The following is a 22,866-nucleotide window of genomic DNA, read 5'->3' on the forward strand; positions in this document are numbered from 1 at the left end:
GAGAATAGAAGAGAAGTGAAAGGCAAAGGAAAAACGGCAAGATACACCATTTGAATACAGAGTTCCAAAAAAATAGCAAGGAGAGATAAGAAAGCCTTCTTTAGTGATCAGTGCAAAGAAATAGAGGAAAACAATAGAATGGGAAAGACTAGCGACCTCTTCAAGAAAAGTAGAGATACCAAGGCAACTTTTCATGCAAAACTAAGCACATAAAGGTCAGAAATGGTATGGACCTAGCAGAAGCAGAAGACATTCAGAAAGGTGACAAGAAAACACAGAACCATACAAAAAAGATATGCATGACCCAGATAATCACGATACTGTGATCACACACCTAGAGCCAGAAATCCTGGAATGCGAAGTCAAGTGGACCTTAGGAAGCATCACTAAGAACAAAGCTAGTGGAAGTGATGGAATTCCAGTTGAGCTATTTCAAATCCTGAAAGATGATGCTGTGAAAGTGCTGCACTTAACATGCTACCAAATTTGGGAAACTCAGCAGGGGCCACAGGACTGGAAAAGGTCAGTTTTCATTCCAATAACAAAGACAGGCAATGCCAAAAAATTGTCAAACTATAGCACAATTGCATTCATCTCACACACTAGTAAAGTAATGCTCAAAATTCTCCAAGCCAGACTTCAGCAATACATGAACCGTTAACTTCCAGATGTTCAAGCTGGTTTTAGAAAAGGCAGAGGAACCAGAGATCAAATTGCAGACATCTTCTGGATCATCAAAAAAGCAAGAGAGTTACATAAAAAAACATCTATTCCTGCTTTATTGACTATGCCAAAGCCTTTGACTGTGTGGATCACAGTAAACTGTGGAAAATTCTGAAGGAGATGGGAATACCAGACCACCTGACCTGCCTTTTGAGAAACCTATATGCAGGTCAGGAAGCAACAGTTAGAACTGGACATGGAACAACAGACTGGTTCCAAATAGGAAAAGGAGTACCTCAGGGCTGTCTGTTGTCTCCCTGCTTATTTAACTTCTATTCAGAGTACATCATGAGCAACGCTGGGCTGGAGGAAGCACAAGCTGGAAGCAAGATTGCCAGGAGAAATATCAATAACCTCAGATATGCAGATGACACTACCTTTATGGCAGAAAGTGAAGAGGAACTAAAAAGCCTCTTGATGAAAGTTAAAGAGGAGAGTGAAAAAGTTGGCTTAAAGCTCAACATTCAGAAAACTTAAGATCATGGCATCTGGTCTCATCACTTCATGGGAAATAGATGGGGAAACAGTAGAAACAGTGTCAGACTTTATTTTTCTGGGCTCCAAAATCACTACAGATGGTGACTGCAGACATGAAATTAAAAGACACTCCTTGGAAAGAAAGTTATGACCATCCTAGATAGCATATTGAAAAGCAGAGATATTACTTTGCCAACAAAGGTCCATCTAGTCAAGGCTATGGTTTTTCCAGTGGTCATGTATGGGTGTGAGAGTTGGACTGTGAAGAAAGCTGAGCACCAAAGAATTGATGCTTTTGAACTGTGGTGTTGGAGAAGACTCTTGAGAGTCCCTTGGACTGCAAGGAGATCCAACCAGTCCATCCTAAAGGAGATCAGTCCTGGGTGTTCATTTGAAGGAGTGATGCTGAAGCTGAAACTTCAATACTTTGGCCATCTCATGCCAAGAGTTGACTGATTGGAAAAGACTCTGATGTTCAGAGGGATTAGGGGCAGGAGGAGAAGGGGACGACAGAGGATGGAATGGCTGGATAGCATTACCGACTCAATGGACATGAGTTTGAGTGAACTCCGGGAGTTGGTGATGGACAGGGAGGCCTGGTGTGCTGTGATTCATGGGGTAGCAAAGAGTCGGACATGACTGAGCGACTGAACTGAACTGAGACATCATATTAAAAAGCAGAGACCTTACTTTATTAACAAAATTCCATCTAGTCAAAGCTATGGTTTTTCCAGTAGCCATGTATGGGTGTGTGAGTTGGACTATAAAAATGCTGCCCTCCAAAGAATCGATGCTCTTGAACTGTGGTATGGGCAAAGACTCTTGAGAGTCCCTAGACTCAAGGAGATCTAATCCGTCCATCCTAAAGGAAATCACTCCTGAATATTCATTGGAAGGACTGATGCTGAAGCTGGCCACCTGATGTGAAGAACTGACTCGTTTGGAAAAACCCTGATGCTGGGAAAGATTGAGGGCCTGAGTAGAAGGGTACGACATAGGATGAGACGGTTGGGTGGCATCACTGACTCAATGGACATGAGTTTGAGTAAACTCCTGGAGTTGGTGTTGGACAGGGAGGCCTGGTGTGCTGTAGTTGCAAAGAGTCGGACACAACTGACCGACTGAACTGACTGAACTGAGAGAGTTCTGAAAATTTAATCAGGAATTCAGAAAAGAGTAAAATATATGTAAGTTATTTCAGAATTTCCTGAACTTAAATATAACGTTTTAAATCTCTTACTTTTTCTCATATCTACTTATTTATTTCACCAAATAAAATATGTTTGGAACTTTCTTATATGCTTGTCCCTCTGTTCAGTTAACAAGGATAATATGGAAGAATTTTGCTCATTTATATGTATAGATTGCTTCCCTGATGGCTTTAGCAGGTGAAGAATCCTAAGATGCTGGAGACACATGAGTCACAGGAAACGGCAACTCATTCCAGGAAATTTTTTTTTCCTTTGCCAGGAAAATTCCATGGACAGAGCAGTCTGGCGGGATACAGTCCATGGGATCATAAAAAGCTGGACAATACTCAGCACCTGGCACACACACACATAGATATGTAAAATAGAGATATGGATAGATAAACACACTCATATGTGTGTATGCAGGGTGGCTTTCCTTAGCTATCTGTTCTTTTCATCTCTGTATTTAAATTTTTACAATGAGGAAGGTAGGAGAGGTGGCTGCTTTCCAAAATTCTTTCTAATGCCTAACAAATTGAAAGCTTCCAAGAAATACTCAATCAATCCATCATTATCAGTATCACATGCTGAAGGGACACCAGTTATTTTCTGGGTGAATACACTAGTTGCCCTGGATACTGACCATTATTCTCCTCTCTTCTTAGAGAGTCCAGCTTCAGTAATACATTCATTTACACGATTAACCAAGCTGAACCATCACTGAAATGTATGTGGATTTAAATCAAAGGGAGTATATTAAAAAATGAACACCATTAACCTTACTGCAATAACATTCTTACCTTACCAAACAGGCATATCAGTTGTACAGATTCCAGAAAATTACTCTGGATGGTTGAGCCTTTCAAAATTGATAAGTTTTGATTTTCATCTATTTTTTAAAGTTGTTTTTCATTTAATTCAGAGAAACATTTTTATAATTTTTCTTTCAGTTTATTTATCCATTTCCTCAATGGATCAGGAAATATTTGCTGAATACAGCAATGTACCAGACTTCAGGCTACTTACTTTTGGAGATACAAAGATCTCCAAACAAATTCTAGTCTTCAGATGCTAGTAATCCTATAAAAGAGGCAATGAGGCAGTTATGATTTATTGCAATTTCTGTAATTAATGCTCATATAAATGCATATGTGTGTAGTGACAATCATTACACAATTATTGATTTTGTTTATTTTTAAATTTTTATTATTCAAGGGGAATTTTATAAGATTTAATATTTGTTGACTATCATCAGGTAACAAGAAAGAAAAATAAAAAGAAAGAAAAATAGCTCTAAGTCGTGTCCGACTCTTGCAATCCCAAAAACTGTAGCCTGTTAGGCTCCTCTGTCCATGGAATTCTGCTAGCAAGAATACTGGAGTGGGTTGCCATTTCCTTCTCTAGGTTGCATACAATAAAAAGTAGCCCTTCAAAAATATATCCTATGAGGCATAAACTATTAGTCTTATTTTACAGAAAAAACTCAGGCACAAAAAGAACAAGAAGATGCCCTAAGTTTATTAAACATACCCAATGGTAGGGTCGTAAAATGTTAAAGTTGGAAGAAAATTTTGAACCTAGCTCATTTACATAATGAGCTGAGATTGAAAAAGACACACTCAGTTGCTGGAGATCACACAACTCTTTATAACCAGAGTCAGGAATCAGAAACAATTTAACATCAATTTCAGATTTTTTTTTTTTCGCTCCCTTCTTATTCTCACTTGGCCAACTGTATTTGGCAATGTCATATCATCATATGCACTTTATTGTATTCACTCAGTGGTAATGTGTACGCATTGTACAGTTAGAGATGATAAAATTTAGACAACACAATCCATCATTTTTATTTTCACAAACTTTGTGTTTCTCACGTGGAGGGCAGGGTTTCGATGTCTTTGTGTGTTCAGTCACTCAGTCATGTCTGACTCTTTGTGACCCCATGGATAATAGTCTGCAAGTCTCCTCTGTCCATGGAATTCTCCAGGTAAGAATACTGGAGTGGGTTGCCATTTCCTACTCCAGGGGATACTCCTGACACAGAGATTGAACCTGTGTCTCTTGAGTCTCCTGAATTGGCAAGTGAATCCTTTACCACCTGTGAAGCCCTTCAGTGTCTTTGGGTTCTAGTAAATCATGTCACACCATGTGTGCTAAAATAAATCTTATCACATTTAAAGCCACTGTCAATACACAGATAAACATTTTGCTGTTTTTGAGATTTGTAAAGCATAGCTTATATTAATATACTTTAAAATATTTTATAAAACAATATATATAAAGCATATCCTTTTTTCTATTCTGAATTTCCAAAAATCTATAAGCATACTGATTTCTGCTTCTGGCAAGATGAAGGAGACGTTTTCTTGATTACTCTCACTAAATACAACTAAAAAGCTGGAAAGCATATATAAAACAAACGTAAGAAGACTGAAATTAGAGAAGGTAACTCAGCTATTGATCTTGGGACCAAAGACCAACATGGCGGTGAGTTCCCTGGCTCTTATTTTTGTTTCATATACCTCAGACTTGGAACTGAATAAATGGCAACCCAAGAATGCCAAAATGAACAAAAAGGAAAAACAAAAACCTGGAAAGATTTTTAAAGCCGAAAGACCAGGAAAAGATTTTAACTCATAAGGCAGAAAACTTTTAGACAGTAATTGCTCTACTCTAGGCAAATGCCACATAGAAACAAACAGTTAAGCAGACTGTGACCCATCCTACCCACAGCAGCAAAGGCCTAGTGGGAAGTCTGGACTCCCACCCATAGTAATGGTGTACCCTCTCCCTCCCCTCCGTAGTGATGTCAAAGGAAGCACAGTGGAGAATCAGGATTTTCAAGTAATCCAGCGGTAATGAGGCCACCTCCACAGTGGTGACAGTGGAGACCTGATGGGGAGCAGGAGCTCATATGCCCATCCTGCCAAGTGTCTACAAAGGCTACATGAGGAACTTAGCCTTTGACTTCCACAGAGCAAGAGCCCTTACTTTCCTCTACCAGAATGACATCAGAGAAAGCCAGTTAAGGCAAAAGTTTTAAATAAGATGCCGAATTTCACACAATAAAACAATAAAAATTCCAGGTTCAATGGAAAAGTCACTCATCAAAGCACAAATCAGGAAAATATTAAAACATCTAGTGTGAACTTGTAAAAACCTGTTTTTCACTTCATAATACTCTCCCATGAAATAGCTATATTTTATGTCATCATTTTTAGTAGATGTATACAATTCTATTGTGTTATTTTTTATTTTTGTATTTCTATTTAACCACTTACCATTCCTAAACATTATAAAGTAATCTTATTTAAATATTAAAAAGTTGTTGAGATTGTAATTTGAGTAACTATTAATATTTAGAGACACTTGAAACATATTAAAGATAGTACTGGGTGTAATAACCTGCATATTGAAAGGTGTCTCTTGAATTCAAAGACACATCAGGCAATAAACATCTGAGTTTTTAGAATCCCTACAGGATTCAATAGTCAGTGGACTCATTTGTAATATACTTGATTGCATGCTTATTATATACTAATAGCAGATGACAGATATAGTCATTTCCTTATATTCCATTGGCTCATCTGTTAGAATTCAACTCCACAGAATGCTTTCACTAATAAACACACACTCTCCTTCTTGACTATGGCTCGTTTAGCTGTTGATAGGCCCAGCACCCCATGTGTTTGAGACATTAGAGTTGAAAGGTCGCTTGCTCTCAGGAGATTTCTCTTCATGTCTCATTTAAAACAATTTGCCATCTTAGTGGTGCAGGATGGGGGCAGTCACAATCCATGTAAATTGAGGGATGGCTTCAAATGCATTACCAGTTTTGAAAATCATACCACCCAAGGCAATGCAGCTCCAAAGTGTTTGAGTACCCAATACAACACCCCTAATATGAGTCTGCCTTCACAGCTGTCACATTCATGGTGGTTCTTCACTAGCGAAAAGATCTTGATCACTTCCTCATTTTTTCTCTGACTTTTGCAAATTTAAATATTGAAATATGTCCTATTTTTATTATGAATTACTTTAGATTTATTTATATTTACTTATACTTAGATATTAATTTGGGCTTCTCTGGTAGCTCAGCTAGTAAAGAATCCACCTGCAATGCAGGAAACAACAGTTTGATTTCTGGGTCTGGAAGATCCACTGGAGAAGGAATAGGCTACCCACTCCAGTATTCTTGGGTTTCTCTGGTGGCTCAGACTGTAAAAATCCCCCTGCAATGTGGGAGACCTGGGTTCGATCCCTGGGTTAGGAAGATCCCCTGGAGGAGGGCATGGCAACCCACTCCAGTATTCTTGCCTGGAGAAACCAGTGGACAGAGGAGCCTGGCTGGCTATAGTCCACGGGGCTGCAAAGCGTCAGACACAATTGAGTGACTAAGCACAGCATGGATCTTAATTTGGCTTTTAAAAAGTTATCTACTTATATATATTACAAAATTTCACTTCATAATAGATAGGAATGGGAATGCTATAGAACATTTGTTTTCAACAGGAAAAAAAAAAAGGCAGCACGGGGGTAAGCACCACATTGGGGGACTTCCCTGGCTGTCCTGTGGTTAAGACTCTGAACTTCTACTGCAGTTCCATTCCTGGCCCCCTGGTCAGGGAACTAAGATATCTCATGACACACAGCTCAGCCAAAAAATTTAAAAAATGAAAAAAATAAAATTAAAGGACATTGACTCTAATAAAGAGTTCGGAACTATGACTGGCATTCAGTATTGGACAGAAGAATGTTAGACACCAATGTAGTCTTTTGGGGCATCAGTTTCCTAATCTGTGGAATAATACTGGATTATTCCGGCTAATGGTGGAAAATTTTCCAGTTTACTGAAATTTTTAGTAACTGTTTATCCTGACATTGATTTTTAAGTCAACATTCAAATTGTTAAATTAAAATGTTTTACATTTAAAAATATTGAAACTGCAATGCCTTTTCTTTGGTGATAGTATGGCTTTGACTTAGCTAAATAATTTAAACTTAGCATGTTGTCAAAAAACTCACTTTTCTGGGCATCAAAACCTACTGCCTAAGTTTCACAGTTCAGCATAAAACTATATTATCAAAACAAGTGGATAGGATAGGCATTTATAGACTGGGTAGAAGATATAGATAGATAATAGATTCATTAGATAGATAATAGGTAGACATATTGATTTCTTGATTCATTTATGGTATGAAATAACTGATTCTATAAGGAGAAATAAAGAATTTGGTGCCATAAAAATAGGACATCAAATATTCTTGCGCTTGATCTTACTTTTAATTGACTAATTAAAAACAAACAAATAAACAAAAACCTGCTTTCCCTGTGTCAGAAGGAAAAACTCCTTTTCCTTTCCAGTCAAAAAAGTTCATTTTCAGAGTGTGTTTATCTAGAAGATAGATTATCCTGCATTCTTTTCATTCTAAGGATAGGTCTTAGGACTTAGTATTTCTGCCTGGGAATATACTCTAAACAAACAAACAAACAAAAACTCTGGACAAACTTTCTAAAAGAATGTCAAAAGTAAGAAACATCAGCAATTGCAATTTCTAGGAACATAAACAACATCTCTTCTGGAAGGGTTTGTGTCACTCAGGTACAGCTGCCTTCCAAGAAATGATTAACACTTACAGGGTAACACCAGGGAGAAAGGTTATAATCAAGCTGTCTTAGCCCCTGTCAACATTAGTTATTGTTTTATCTACTGGAGCAGCAGATATAGAATAGAAATAAAAGTGAAATCGAATGAAATTATGATATGTTTTCCCCCTAATAACAGCAGCATTCAAATGTGTATTGCTAAATAGAGAATGCTCCCCTCAACGAAATTTGTAGGTAGGACCACCATACATGTTAACATGCTTTTAAAATTCAAAGAAAATACTAATCATTATATTTTTATCAATATAGGTCACATTTAAACTGTGTGTACTTGTATTTTCTTATGACCTCACTCCAAAATAAAACAGAAAATTAAAATCTAACTCGATTTTGAATTTGTATAGCTAAATGAATTTGTTTAGCTAAATATTATCACATAAATATAACAAAAAAGTAAAAAGTACTTTTAAAAACACAGTTTTCCAATTTCTCTTTTGATGTTTGAAGGATCTCTTTCCTTAATCTACTGATTAGTAATGAGATCTATATATTCCTATAATAAATTCAGTTCAGTTCAGTTCAGTAACTCAGTCATGTCCAACTCTTTGCGACCCCATAAATCACAGCACGCCAGGCCTCCCATTCATCACCAACTCCCGGAGTTCACTCAAACTCATGTCCATCAAGTCGGTGATGCCATCCAGCCATCTCATTCTCTGTTGTCCCCTTCTCCTCCAGTCCCCAATCCCTCTGAACATCAGAGTCTTTTCCAATGAGTCAACTCTTCGCATGAGGAGGCCAAAGTACTGGAGTTTCAGCTTTAACATCACTCCTTCAAATGAACACCCAGGACTGATCTCTTTTAGGACGGACTGGTTGGAGCTCCTTGTAGTCCAAGGGACTCTCAAGAGTCTTCTCCAACACCACAGTTCAAAAGCATCAATTCTTTGGTGCTCAGCTTTCTTCACAGTCCAACTCTCACATCCTCACATGACCACTGGAAAAACCATAGCCTTGACTAGACGGACCTTTGTTGGCAAAGGAATGTCTCTGCTTTTGAATATGCTATCTAGGTTGGTCATAATGTTCCTTCCAAGGAGTAAGCATCTTTTAATTTCATGGCTGCAGTCACCATCTGCAGTGATTTTGGAGCCCAGAAAAATAAAGTCTGACTTTGTTTGCACTGTTTCCCCATCTATTTTCCATGAAGTGATGAGACCAGATGCCATGATCTTAGTTTTCTGAATGTTGAGCTTTAAGCCAACTTTTTCACTCTCCTCTTTCACTTTCATCAAGAGGCTTTTTAGTTCCTCTTCACTTTCTGCTATAAAGGTAGTGTCATCTGCATATCTGAGGTTATTGATATTTCTCATGGCAATCTTGCTTCCAGCTTGTGTTTCCTCCAGTCCAACATTTCTCATGATGTATTCTTTATATAAGTTAAATAACCAGGGTGACAATATACAGCCTTGATGTACTCCTTTTCCTATTTGGAACCAGTCTGTTGTTCCATGTCCAGTTCTAACTGTTGCTTCCTGACCTGCATACAAATTTCTCAAGAGGCAGGTCAGGTGATCTGGTATTCCCATCTTTTGAAGAATTTTCCACAGTTTACTGTGATCCACACAGTCAAAGGTTTTGGCATAGTCAATAAAGCAGAAATAGATGTTTTTCTGGAACTCTCTGGCTTTTTTGATGATCCAACTGATGTTGGCAATTTGATCTATGCTTCCTCTGCCTTTTTAAAAACCAGCTTGAACATCTAGAAGTTCATGGTTCACGTATTGCTGAAAACTTGCTTGGAGAATTTTGAGCGTTACTTTACTAGCGTGTGAGATGACTGCAATCGTGCAGTAGTTTGAGTATTCTTTGGCATTGCCTGTCTTTGTTATTGGAATGAAAACTGAATTTTTCCAGTCCTGTGGCCACTGCTGAGTTTTCCAAATTTGCTGGCATATTGAGTGCAGCACTTTCACAGCATCATCTTTCAGGATTTGCAATAGCTCCACTGTTCCATCACCTCCACTAGCTTTGTTCCTATTGATACTTCTTAAGGCCCGCTTGACTTCACATTCCAAGATGTCTGGCTCTAGATGAGTGATCACACCATCGTGATTATCTGGGTCGCGAAGCTCTTTTTTGTACAGTTCTTCTGTGTATTCTTGCCACCTCTTCTTAATATCTTCTGCTTTGGTGAGGTCCATACCATTTCTGTCCTTTATCGAGCCCATCTTTGCATGAAATGTTCCCTTGGTATCTCTAATTTTCTTGAAGAGATCTCTAGTCTTTCCCATTCTGTTTTTTTTTTCTCTATTTCTTTGCATTGATCGCTGAGGAAGGCTTTCTTATCTCTCCTTGGTATTCTTTGGAACTCTGCATTCAGATGCTTATATCTTTCCTTTTCTCCTTTGCTTTTCGCTTCTCTTCTTTTCACAGATATTTTTAAGGCCTCCTCAGACAGCCATTTGCTTTTCTGCATTTCTTTTTCTTGAGGATGGTCTTGATCCCTGTCTCCTGTACAATGTCACCAACCTCCGTCCATAGTTCATCAGGCATTCTATCTATCAGATCTAGTCCCTTAAATCTATTTCTCACTTTCACTGTATAATCATAAGGGATTTGATTTAGGTCATACCTGAATGGTCTAATGGTTTTCCCCACTTTCTTCAATTTAAGTCTGAATTTGGCAATAAGGAGTTCATGATCTGAGCCACAGTCAGCTCCCGGTCTTGTTTCTGCTGCCTGTATATAGCTTCTCCGTCTTTGGCTGCAAAGAATATAATCAATCTGATTTCGGTGTTGAGCATCTGGTGATGTCCATGTGTAGAGTCTTCTCTTGTGTTGTTGGAAAAGGGTATTTGCTATGACCAGTGCATTCTTTTGGCAAAAATCTATTAGCCTCTGCCCTGCTTCATTCCATACTCCAAGGCTAAATTTGCCTGTTACTCCAGGTGTTTCTTGACTTCCTACTTTTGCATTCCAGTCCCCTATAATGAAAAGGACATCTTTTTTGGGTGTTAGTTCTAAAAGGTCTTGTAGGTCTTCATAGAACCATTCAACTTCAGCTTCTTCAGCGTTAGTGGTTGGGGCATAGGCTTGGATTACCATGATATTGAATGGTTTGCTTTGGAAACGAACAGAGATCATTCTGTCGTTTTTGAGATTGCATCCAAGCACTGCATTTTGGACTCTTGTTGACCATTGTGGCTACTCCATTTCTTCTAAGGGATTCCTGCCCACAGTGGTAGATATAATGGTCACCTGAGTTAAATTTACCCATTTCAGTTCATTTTAGTTCACTGATTCCTAGAATGTCGACGTTCACTCTTGCCATCTCCTGTTTGACCACTTCCAATTTGCCTTGATTCATGGACCTGACATTCCAGGTTCCTATGCAATATTGCTCTTTACAGCATTGGACCTTGCTTCTATCACCAGTCACATCCACAACTGGGTATTGTTTTTGCTTTGGCTCCATCCCTTCATTCTTTCTGGAGTTATTTTTCCACTGATCTCCAGTAGCATATTGGGCACCTACCAACCTGGGTAATTCCCCTTTCAGTATCCTATCATTTTGTCTTTTCATACTGTTCATAATAAATTAAGTGACTGTAAATAGCTTATCAGTATTTTTTCGAATACCTACAAACTCTTGGATTGGATTCTCTGGTGGCTCAGATGGTAAGGAATCTTCCTGCAACAGGGGAGACCTGGGTTTGATCCCTGGGTTGGAAAGATGCCCTGGAGAAGGAAATGTCAACCCACTCCAGTATTCCTGGCTGGAAAATCTCATGAATGGAGGAGCCTGGTAGGCTACACAATTCAGGGGGTCGCAAAGAGTCAGAGAGGACTGACTACAAACACTTAAGCCCATGGCACACTATGCTAAAAAAAAAAAAAAAAAAAATCCTGGATAAGAGTAAAGCTACACAGAGTGTTCCATTCTAAAGAATGTAGAAGAGCATTTAAAGGTTTTAAGTTGTAATGCAGGAATTAAGCCTATCAGACTATGTTTAAACCATAGCTTCTGGAGAAGGAAATGGCAACCCACTCCAGTATTCTTGCCTGGAGAATCCCATGGACGGAGGAGCCTGATGGGCTACAATCCATGGGGTCGCAAAGAGTTGGACACGACTGAGCGGCTTCACTCACTCACAGTTGATTCAAGAGAATACAGGCTCTTTAAATATATTGTGCGACAGCAATGGCACTGTACTGAGTTTGTAGACTCAAAATGCCCAGATATACAGTCATCTTTCCAAACTTTATCAATTAACTTAATAGATTGCTTGCTTCCTTTTCATTAAAAAAGATGTACTCTCAAATATTTCAGGTTGTAATGTGCAGGTTAATTCCACTCTGTCAACTCCCCTGGGGATATTTGATCTCTGTTTTGGTAACTGCTCTCCACTCACTTTTGTGTTATTCAGAGCTAGGAAATACACAACTATGGGAGGAAATGTTTCTTTCTGAAATTATTGTTTCTCTGGTCACTTCTTTATATTACATTGTCTCAGCACAATTTGACTTCATAAATTGAACAATGTTTTATATCTCTTCTTACGTTTCTTGGCATAGTCTTTCATAGGCTATTTTAACCTCCTATATTTTCTACTTCCTAAACATTACACTTTTGACTCTATGATTTTACATTATCACACAGTTTTGCAGTGCTTTCTATAATGCATTCTAAAATGTAAAAATGAAATCCGTTATGTTGGTTGCATGCGTGCATGCTAAGATGCTTCAGTCGTATCCAACTCTGTGCAACCTGATGGATTGTAGCCTACCAGGCTCCTCTGCCCATGGATTTCCCAGGCAAGACTATTGGAGTGAGTGTCATGTCCTCCTCCAGGGGATCTTCCTGACACAGGGATCGATGGAAGCCAAGTCTCTTATGCCTTCTTTTGGTAGGTGGGTCCTTTACCACCAGCGCCACCTGGGAAGCCCCATTATGCTAGTTATCTGATCCATTTAAAATATATATAGTGTATGTATATTGTTATTGTTGAATCACTAACTCATGTCTGACTGCTTCTGCAATGCCATGGACTGTAGCCCACCAAGCTCTTCTGTCCATGGGATTTTCCAGGCAAGAATACTGGAGTGGGTTGCCATTTCCTTCTCCAGGGGATCCTCCTGACTCAGGGATTGAACCCAGGTCTCCTGGCAGGGATTGAACCCAGGTCTCCTGGCAGATTCTTTATCACTGACCCATCAGGGAATATATATATATATATATATATATATATATATATATATACACACACACACACACACAATTGAATTGATATATATATATATATATATATATATATATATATATAATCAATTACAATAGTATTGTTGCCTGAGGGAAGTGATATAGGAACGAAGAACAGACACAGTAGGAAAAACACACAAATATGCATAGAAGTGCCTGGCACAGAGAGATGTACTGAACTGAAAATTAGAATGAGTGAACTAGTCACATGCACATTTTTCAAATAAGGAACTCTTAGCTTCTGTGAGGATTTAAAAAGAAATCTGCAACCAAAAAATACTCTTTGATTTCTAAGACTTCAACTAAAAGGGACAGGTACAAATCAAATTAATAATTGATATTGTTCACACTTTTGTACATACAATTAATAATATAAAACTGAGAAGTGAATGGATAGTGTATTAGACAAACTGGTCTACTTGTTCAACAATTATCAGATGAAAGAAGAATTTTTAAAGCTTCCAGGACTTCTAAAATATTATAGCATATCTGTAGAATTTTATTTCAGAATAAGTTGTAATTTTTTCTTCCTTAGGAAATATCCCTTTTTAACATCTTGAAACATAAGGCAAGTTACATATTTATACTTTTCTAAAGACAGTAGGAGATGACCCAGATCCTCAGTTATACTCTCAGTCTCAAAATTCTATAGTTATATTTGTAATAAATTACATAAACAACTGAGTGGTCACAAAGATAGGCAAAAGTGTAGTAAGTATTCAGAGATTTAGGTCAATTTAGAAATGAAATTCAGGAACAAATAACAAAACTCTAGTTGTAAAATCATGATTAAAATATAAGAAACAGTGGCTATCACAAGGATGGATTAGTGGTAAATTCAAGGTAACCATGATGAACACTGGTGATAGAATCTGGATAACCAGTAAAATAGTGAGATGCATGTAAGAAGATAATAAACTTTGAAATAGTTTTTTCCTCCAATTTTCAGGCCCACCCAGAAATTCTCATGGTTAATCTTATTTGTTGAAGAGGTAGAGGAAAGGGATTATGTAATTCTAAGTTTGAGACAAAATGGATCAATGTCTTGTGGAGGAATAAACCCATATCCTTTAATGGTCTCTTCTCAATGTTTTCATCTTTATGGACAGAAATCTTTTTGTCCAGATTTACTGAAATATAATTTATATATAACATTATATAAGTTTAAAGTGTACAACATAATGATTTATGTATACATTGTCAAATGGTTACTATAATAAAGTTAGTTAATACATCTATCACCTCACATAGTTAAAATCTTTTTTGTTGTTGTTGTTGGTAAAAGCTTTAAAATATACTCTCAGCAACTTCAATGGCAAGCTACTCCAGTATTCTTGCCTTGAGAATCCACTGGATGAAGTAGCCTGGTGGGCTACAATCCATGCTGTTGCAAAGAGTCAGACACGACTAAGCGAGTTCACTTTCTTTTTCTTCTTTTCTTAGCAACTTATATAATACAAATAAATATACAGTACATTATTTTTTACTACAGTCAGCCATAAACTATTCTGGTTTGGATAGAGATGAGAAATGGAAAGTTGGAATCATAACTATGCATATACATATTTTTTAATGGCCAAAAAATTCTTTAAATTAGATTAGAAGTATTGGATTGCTGGACCACCTAGTGTAGCTATAATTGCCACACATAATAAGAGACTTAGGAGGGGAAAAGAAAACTACGTATATAAAATAAGTGAAAGGAGACTAAAAGTTATGATGAGGTGTTATAGAAGTATTTTCTGTATTGGGCCATAATAGAAAATTATACCATATTCGGGATAATAATTCACCTATCTTTTCAAAAGCGTTAACCCACTAAGTTCATTTAGGATTTCTTTGATGTATTCTGAGACAAACTTTTATATTATATTCTCATAATAACCCTGAGAATTAGGAAGAAAATTTACATATCAGAAAAAAAAAGAAAAAAAAAATTATAAAGACTAAGTAATATGCCTAAAGACACACAACCTTTAGTTGGAAAAGTCAGACCAAGGATTTAAGCATAGAATTCTTCAATTTTTTTTTCAGAATTATTGCCTTCTGGCATCACTAACACTATGGACATGAGTTTGAGCAAACTGCAGGAGTTGGTGAAGGAAGCTGCAGTTCCCCACGCTGCAGTTCATGGGATCGCAAAAAGTTGGACATGACAGAGTGACTGAACTGAACTGATTGCCTTTAGCACAAACTGAACTCATTAGGTTTTAGCTGATAATTTCAGTGTTCCTTAAGCATTCAACTGTCCTATGTCTCTGCTACTCTAACAAAGTCCCTATACTAGAACTTAATGCACTTCTTTCTTCAAGAGACTTACACACCTATACATGCACATACACACACATCTATTTATATACTCATAGGCAATGTATGTATGTTATAGGTGAAGTGAAGTGAAGTCTGTCAGTTGTGTCTGACTCTTTGCGACCCCATGAACTGTAGCCTACCAGGATCCTCTGTCCATGGGATTTTCCAGGCAAGAGTACTGGAGTGGGCTGCCATTTCCTTCTCCAGGGGATCTTCCTGACCCAGGAATCAAACCCCAGGTCTTCTGCATTGTAGGCAGACGCTTTACTGTCTGGGCCACCAGGGAAGTTATTATATGTACATATACATACATTTAGTTAGTTGTCTTCAGATAAATATTTATATTTGTCTATATAATATAATGCATATATATTTAATATATATGTATATGATATAGATCTATATGTATTATATAATATAAAGAACAGAAATGGTATGGACCAAACAGTAGCAGAAGATATTAAGAAGAGATGGCAAGAATACACAGAAGAACTGTACAAAAAAGAGCTTCGCGACCCAGATAATCATGATGGTGTGATCACTCACCTAGAGCCAGACATCCTGCAATGTGAAGTCAAGTGGGCCTTAGAAAGTATCACTACGAACAAAGCTAGTGGAGGTGATAGAATTCCAGTTGAGCTATTCCAAATCCTGAAAGATGATGCTGTGAAAGTGCTGCAATATGCCAGCAAATTTGGAAAACTCAGCAGTGGACACACGACTGGAAAAGGTCAGTTTTCATTCCAATCTCAAAGAAAGGCAATGCCAAAAAATGCTCAAACTACCACACAATTGCACTCATCTCACATGCTAGTAAAGTAATGCTCAAAATTCTCCAAGCCAGGCTTCAGCAATATGTGAACCATGAACTTCCTGATGTTCAAGCTGGTTTTAGAAAAGGCAGAGGAACCAGAGATCAAATTGCCAACATCCGCTGGATCATAGAAAAAGCCAGAGAGTTCCAGAAAAACATCTATTTCTGCTTTATTGACTGTGCCAAAGCCTTTGACAGTGTGGATCACAATAAACTGGAAAATTCTGAAAGAGATGGGAATACCAGACCACCTGACCTGCCTCTTGAGAAATCTGTATGCAGGTCAGGAAGCAACAGTTAGAACTGGACATGGAACAATAGACTGGTTCCAAATAGGAAAAGGAGTTCGTCAAGGCTATATATTGTCACCCTGTTTATTTAACTTACATGCAGTGTACATCATGAGAAACGCTGGACTGGAAGAAACACAAGCTGGAATCAAGATTGCCGTGAGAAATATCAAAAACCTCAGATATGCAGATGACTTCACCCTTATGGAAGAAAATGAGAGGAACTAAAAAGCCTCTTGATGAAAGTGAAAGAGGAGAATGAAAAAGTTGGCTTAAAGCTCAACCTTCAGAAAACGAAGATCATGGCATCTGGTCCCATCACTTCATGGGAAATAGATGGGGAAATAGTGGAAACAGTGTCAGACTTTATTTTTCTGGGCTCTAAAATCACTACAGATGGTGACTGCAGCCATGAAATTAAAAGACGCTTACTCCTTGGAAGGAAAGTTATGATCAACCTAGATAGCATATTCAAAAGCAGAGACATTACTTTGCCAACAAAGGTTCGTCTAGTCAAGGCTATGGTTTTTCCAGGGGTCATATATAGATGTGAGAGTTGGACTGTGAAGAAGGCTGAGTGCTGAAGAATTGATGCTTTTGAACTGTGGTGTTGGAGAAGATTCTTGAGAGTCCCTTGAACTGCAAGGAGATCCAACCAGTCCATTCTGAAGGAGATCAGCCCTGGGATTTCTTTGGAAGGGATGATGCTAAAGCTGAAACTCTAGTACTTTGGCCACCTCATGCAAAGAGTTGACTCATTGGAAAAGACTCTGATGCTGGAGGGATTGGGGGCAGGAGGAGAAGGGGATGACAGAGGATGAGATGGTTGGATGGCATCACTGACTCAATGGACATGAGTCTGAGTGAACTCTGGGAGTTGGTGATGGACAGGGAGGCCTGGCCTGCTGCGATTCATGGGGTCACAAAGAGTCAGACATGACTGAGTGACTGAACTGAACTGAACTGAGCTGGGACAGTATTTCAATAAAACTTTATTTATAAAAACAGGCAACCAAACAACAGGCCATATTTGCTAAACCTAATCTGTACCATTAAGTATGCTGCTTAATGCAATTGAAAATATATCTGTACGTATATATCTATATATTCAGATCAGTCGTTCAGTCATGTTCGACTCTTTGCGACCCCATGAATCGCACCACACCAGGCCTCCCTGTCCATCACCAACTCCCGGAGTTCACTCAGACTCACGTCCATCGACTCAGTGATGCCATCCAACCATCTCATCCTCTGTCATCCCCTTCTCCTCCTGCCCCTAATCCCTCCCAGCATCAGAGTCTTTTCCAATGAGTCAACTCTTCGCATGAGGTGGCCAAAGTACTGGAGTATCAGCTTTAGCATCATTCCTTCCAAAGAAATCCCAGGGCTGATCTCCTTCAGAATGGACTGGTTGGATCTCCTTGCAGTCCAAGGGACTCTCAAGAGTCTTCTCCAACACCACAGTTCAAAAGCATCAATTCCTCACAGCTATTCATTACATATTCAGTATAAGGCACTGTAGTTGTGATAAGAGACAATATGGTCCATGAAGCTCCAAATATTTACTATCCGGCCCTTCAAGAAAAAGCAAAGAGCCTCAGGATCATTTTGTCATTCAAGCATGCGCTGGTGCATGGTGCAGAGATGCTGTGGTAGATTCCTCCCGGTACACCCAGATCTACTCTTCTGAACTCATTTTTTCAGTTGCCAAGGGCTACTGTCTTCATAATATAAGGTAATGGCACTGAACTTTCACCATCCTACAAGCTCTAAATATCTTCTGTAAGTGTTCTCCAGTGGCAGCATAAAGATTCTCCCATTAATATTTACTTGGATTTCAGAAAAAAGTGACTGAGAATGAGCCTGACAATGAAGAAAATTCCATTCTTCTCTCTTCAAAGCTTCTGAGGTTGGTTTGAGGGCCCAAATACAGAAGATAATTTCATTATTTTGCAATGTTCTTTTATCCTAAGACAACTAATCAATTTCATTTCATAATTAAAAAATTATAAATAACAATGAAGTTTATACAAATCACTCTAACAATACCAGTTCAATTAATAACTATAAGAAAATCAGTTATTATTTCTCCAGAAGAAATTTTACAATTTGGACTGTCTCTGTGGTAGTGAATGCACTTAAAATTTTCAAAATATTATCAGCAGTTTCACTTTTCACTGAATAGATTATCCAATTTGGTTGGTTCGAATAATTAGCCATTTTAAAACCTCTTAACATGCACACTTTAGCAAGTATAAAGCACATATATTTCAAATGTATCATTTTTCAAATCTATAATCAGGAAATTCTAAGTTTACTTACATGTCTCTGGGATCCATCATATTCACATCTTTCAATTTTTCCTAGGCTGCCGTCTGAGAAATACAGCTTCTCTGCACGGTGATCAATGGTGAGTCCATTTGGAGTGAGTATGTCTGTACTGACCACCACTTGAGCATTTTTCCCAGTAAGAGTTGATCTCATGATACTTGGATGCTGTTCATTCCAGTTGGTCCAAAACATTAAACTAATTAAAATGAAAATTGTGATAATAGGTTAAATTTTTTATTAGTCGTTAACAATATTAGAAGAAACATGGCAATGTCAAACTATTTAAAATAAAGCAAAATTGTCTCATAGTTTCTGACCCTTGAGGAAGTCTAATAATAAGGAGAGATATGTATATTATATTTGCATATTTTTCCAGTTTCTTAAATGACCTGAAAACTATTTTTGAAAAATAATTATCTCTCAAATAGCAATTTAATTCAATTGAATCAGTTTGATACACAGTAAAGATTTATTTGAATCAAAGAAAAACAGTTATCTTAAATTTCCTATGAACTGCAAATATACTCTGATTTATTATTATCATGTTTCAGGAAATCCTGTGTTATAATTTTGAATATCATTCTTAACCCAGCAATATTTCTCTTCTTCAGTTGGTAAAAGTAAAAATCGCTCTCTCTTTCTGGATTTTCTTTTTTTAATATTTGTATACTGGCTGGGCTGGGTCTTCGTTGCTGCACAGCCTTTTTCTCTAGTTGTGGTGAGTAGGGGCTACTCTCTAGTTGTATTGCATGGGCTTCATACTTTGGTGGCTTGTCTGGTCATGGACACTGGCTTTAGAGAACCTGGGCCTCCGGGGTTCAGCACTTAGGCTCAATAGTTGTGGCTCAGGCTCTGAAGCACTGGCTCAGTAGTTGTGGCACACAGGCTTTGTTGCTTTATAGAAATCCAAGACCAGGGATTGAACCTGTGTCTCCTGCACTGGCAGGTAGATTCTTTACCACTGAGCCACCAGGGTAGTCCTAGGTTTTGTTTTTTTTTAATTCTGGATTCCTCTCTGTATATGTTTTAGAAAGACACAATTAGTAAACTCCTGTATTTCTTTAATGGCTTTTTTCTCCCTCCTCTGTCAGGGTGACTTTTCTGTATATTATAATGCTGTTACTAGAATTACAGGGGTTACTCTCAATCCTTAAAGGTAAGATTTGTTACTTACAGTCTTAACAGAATATTTTAAATCAGTATTTGTCAAACTATTCTCTGAGGAAGGCCAAGGATTCTGTTGGCACTTAAAGGTTACCGGAAGAGCAGAGAGGCTGTAGGGTGTTAGTCTCCAAGGCCTATTTTATTTCATCAGCTCTTCTTTCTCTCCCTTTAAGACTATACCTAAGAGTTTATTTGAAGATCAGTTTTTGAACTGAAGGAAGGCAGGCAAGAATGGAAGGCATCAGGAAGAGAAGGAAAGAGAGAGGAAAGAAGGAAGGAAGGGAGGAAGGAAGGAAGGGAGGGTGGGGGAGAAGCCAGGAAGAAAAGGAGGAAGGGAGAAAAGAAGATGGGAAAGAGAGAGACAGGCAGGCCACTTTACATTTTTAGAAAGTATGTTTAATAAATATTTACAAAGAGAAGCTATTTGAAAATATTTCATATTTATAACAAGATAGCATGTATCATCCCTATGTACATCCTGTAAAGACAAGGTAATAGCCAAACTAATTATTCAACATTTAATTTTGGGTATTATTGGACAATACACAACTTTACAAAAAGAAAAACTTTTCTTCTTTCTTAGTTTTCTGAATGTTGAGTTTTAAGCCAACTTTTTCACTCTCCTCTTTCACTTTCATCAAGAGGCTTTTTAGTTCTTCTTCACTTTCTGCCATAAGGATGGTGTCATTTGCATATCTTAGGTTACGGATATTTCTCCCAGCAATCTTGATTCCAGCTAGTGCTTCATTACGCCTAGCATTTCTCATGATGTACTCTGCATATAACTTAAATCAGCAGGGTGACAATATACAGGCTTGACGTACTCCTTTCCCTATTTGGAACCAACCTGTTGTTCCATGCCAGTTCTAACTGTTGCTTCTTGACTTGCATACAGATGTCTCAGGAGGCAGGTCAGGTGATCTGGTATTCCCATCTCTTTAAAAATTTCCCATAATTTTTTATGATCCACACAGTCAAAAGCTTTGGCATAGTCAATAAAGCAGAAGTAGATGCTTTTCTGGAATTCTCTTGCTTTTTTGATAATTCAACAGATGTTGGTAATTTGATCTCTGGTTCCTCTGCTGTTTCTAAATTCAGCTTGAACATCTGGAAATTCATGGTTCATGTATTGTTGAAGCCTGGCATGGAGAATTTTGAGCATTACTTTACAATGTGAGATGAGTGCAAGTGTGCAATAGTTTGAGCATTTTTTGGCATTTCGATTCTTTATCATTGGGATGAAAGCTGACCTTCTCTAGGCCTGTGGCCACTGCCAAGTTCTCCAAATTTGCTAGCATGTTGAGTGCAGCACTTTCACAGCATCATCTTTTAGGATTTGAAATAGCTCAACTGGAATTCCATCACCTCCACTAGCTTTCTTCGTAGTGATGCTTCCTAAGGCCCACCTGACTTAACATTCCAGCATGTCCAGCTCTAGGTGAGTGATCACACCATTGTGATTATCTGGGTCATGAAGATCTTTTTTTGTATAGTTCTTCTGTGTATTTTTGCAAGCTCTTCTTAATATCTTCTGCTTCTCTTAGGTCCATACCATTTCTGTCCTTTACTGTGCCGATCATGCATGAAATTTTCCCTTGGTATCTCTAATTTTCTTGAAGAGATCTCTAGTCTTTCCCATTCTGTTGTTTTCCTCTATTTCTTTACATTGATCACAGAAGGAGGCTTTCTTATCTATCCTTGCTATTCTTTGGAACTCTGCATTCAAATGAGTATGTTTTGTTTTTTCTCCTTTTATTTTCACTTCTCTTATTTTCACAGCTATTTGTAAGGCCTCCTCAGACAACCATTTTGCCTTTTTGCATTTCTTCTTCTTGGGATGGTATTGATCCCTGCCTTCTGTACAATGTCAGGGACCTCCATCGACAGCTGTTAAGGGACTCTGTCTATCAGATCTAATCCCTTGAATCTATTTGTCACTTCCACTGTATAATGGTAAGGGATTTGATTTAGGTCATACCTGAACGGTCTAGTGGTTTTCACTACTTTCTTGAATTTAAGTCTGAATTTGGCAAAAAGCGATCATGATTTGAGCCATAGTCAGCTCCCGGTCTTATTTTTGCTGACTGTATATAGCTTCTGCATCTTTGGCTTCAACAAGTATAATCAATCTGATTTCTGTATTGACTATCTGGTAATGATCATATGTAGAGTCTTCTCTTGTGTTGTTGGAAGAGGGTATTTGCTATGACCAATATGTTTTCTAGGCAAAACTCTATTAGCCTTTCCCCTGCTTCATTCTTTACCCCAAGGCCAAATTTGCCTGTTACTCCGGGTAATACTTGACTTTCTACTTTTTGCATTCCGGTCCTCTATAATGAACAAGACATCTTTTTGGCTGTTAGGTCTAGAAGGTCTTGTAGGTCTTCATAGAACCATTCAACTTCAGCTTCTTCAGCATTAGTGGTCGGGTCATAGACCTGGATTACTGTGATATTGAATGGTTTGCCTTGGAAACAAACAGAGATTATTTTGTCATTTTTGAGATTGCATCAAAGTAGTGCATTTTGGATGTTTTTGTTGAATATAATCGTTACTCCATTTCTTCTAAGGGATTCCTGCCCACAGTAGTAGCTATAATGATCATCCGAGTTAAATTCACTATTCCAGTCCATTTTAGTTCGCTGATTCCTTAGTTCAGAAAACTAAGATCATGATATCTTGTCCCATCACTTCAT

The 22,866-nt window shown here is 38.0% G+C and overlaps 1 protein-coding gene across 1 annotated transcript in view; it reads right to left on the reverse strand.

The window, feature by feature from the left end:
* LRP1B (LDL receptor related protein 1B) overlaps positions 1 to 22,866 on the reverse strand; it is a 2,178,569-nt gene that overhangs the window by 372,261 nt on the left and 1,783,442 nt on the right. Inside the window, exon 43 of the mRNA XM_086368415.1 lies at positions 18,998 to 19,202. Within this exon, the coding sequence (XP_086224541.1) occupies positions 18,998 to 19,202 (205 nt within the window). The remainder of the gene's footprint in view (positions 1 to 18,997; positions 19,203 to 22,866) is intronic.

This window comes from Bos grunniens, chromosome 2 (assembly GCF_055505025.1).
Source record: "Bos grunniens cultivar Pamir isolate PY7600 chromosome 2, Bosgru_T2T1.0, whole genome shotgun sequence".
Taxonomy (NCBI): domain Eukaryota; kingdom Metazoa; phylum Chordata; class Mammalia; order Artiodactyla; family Bovidae; genus Bos; species Bos grunniens.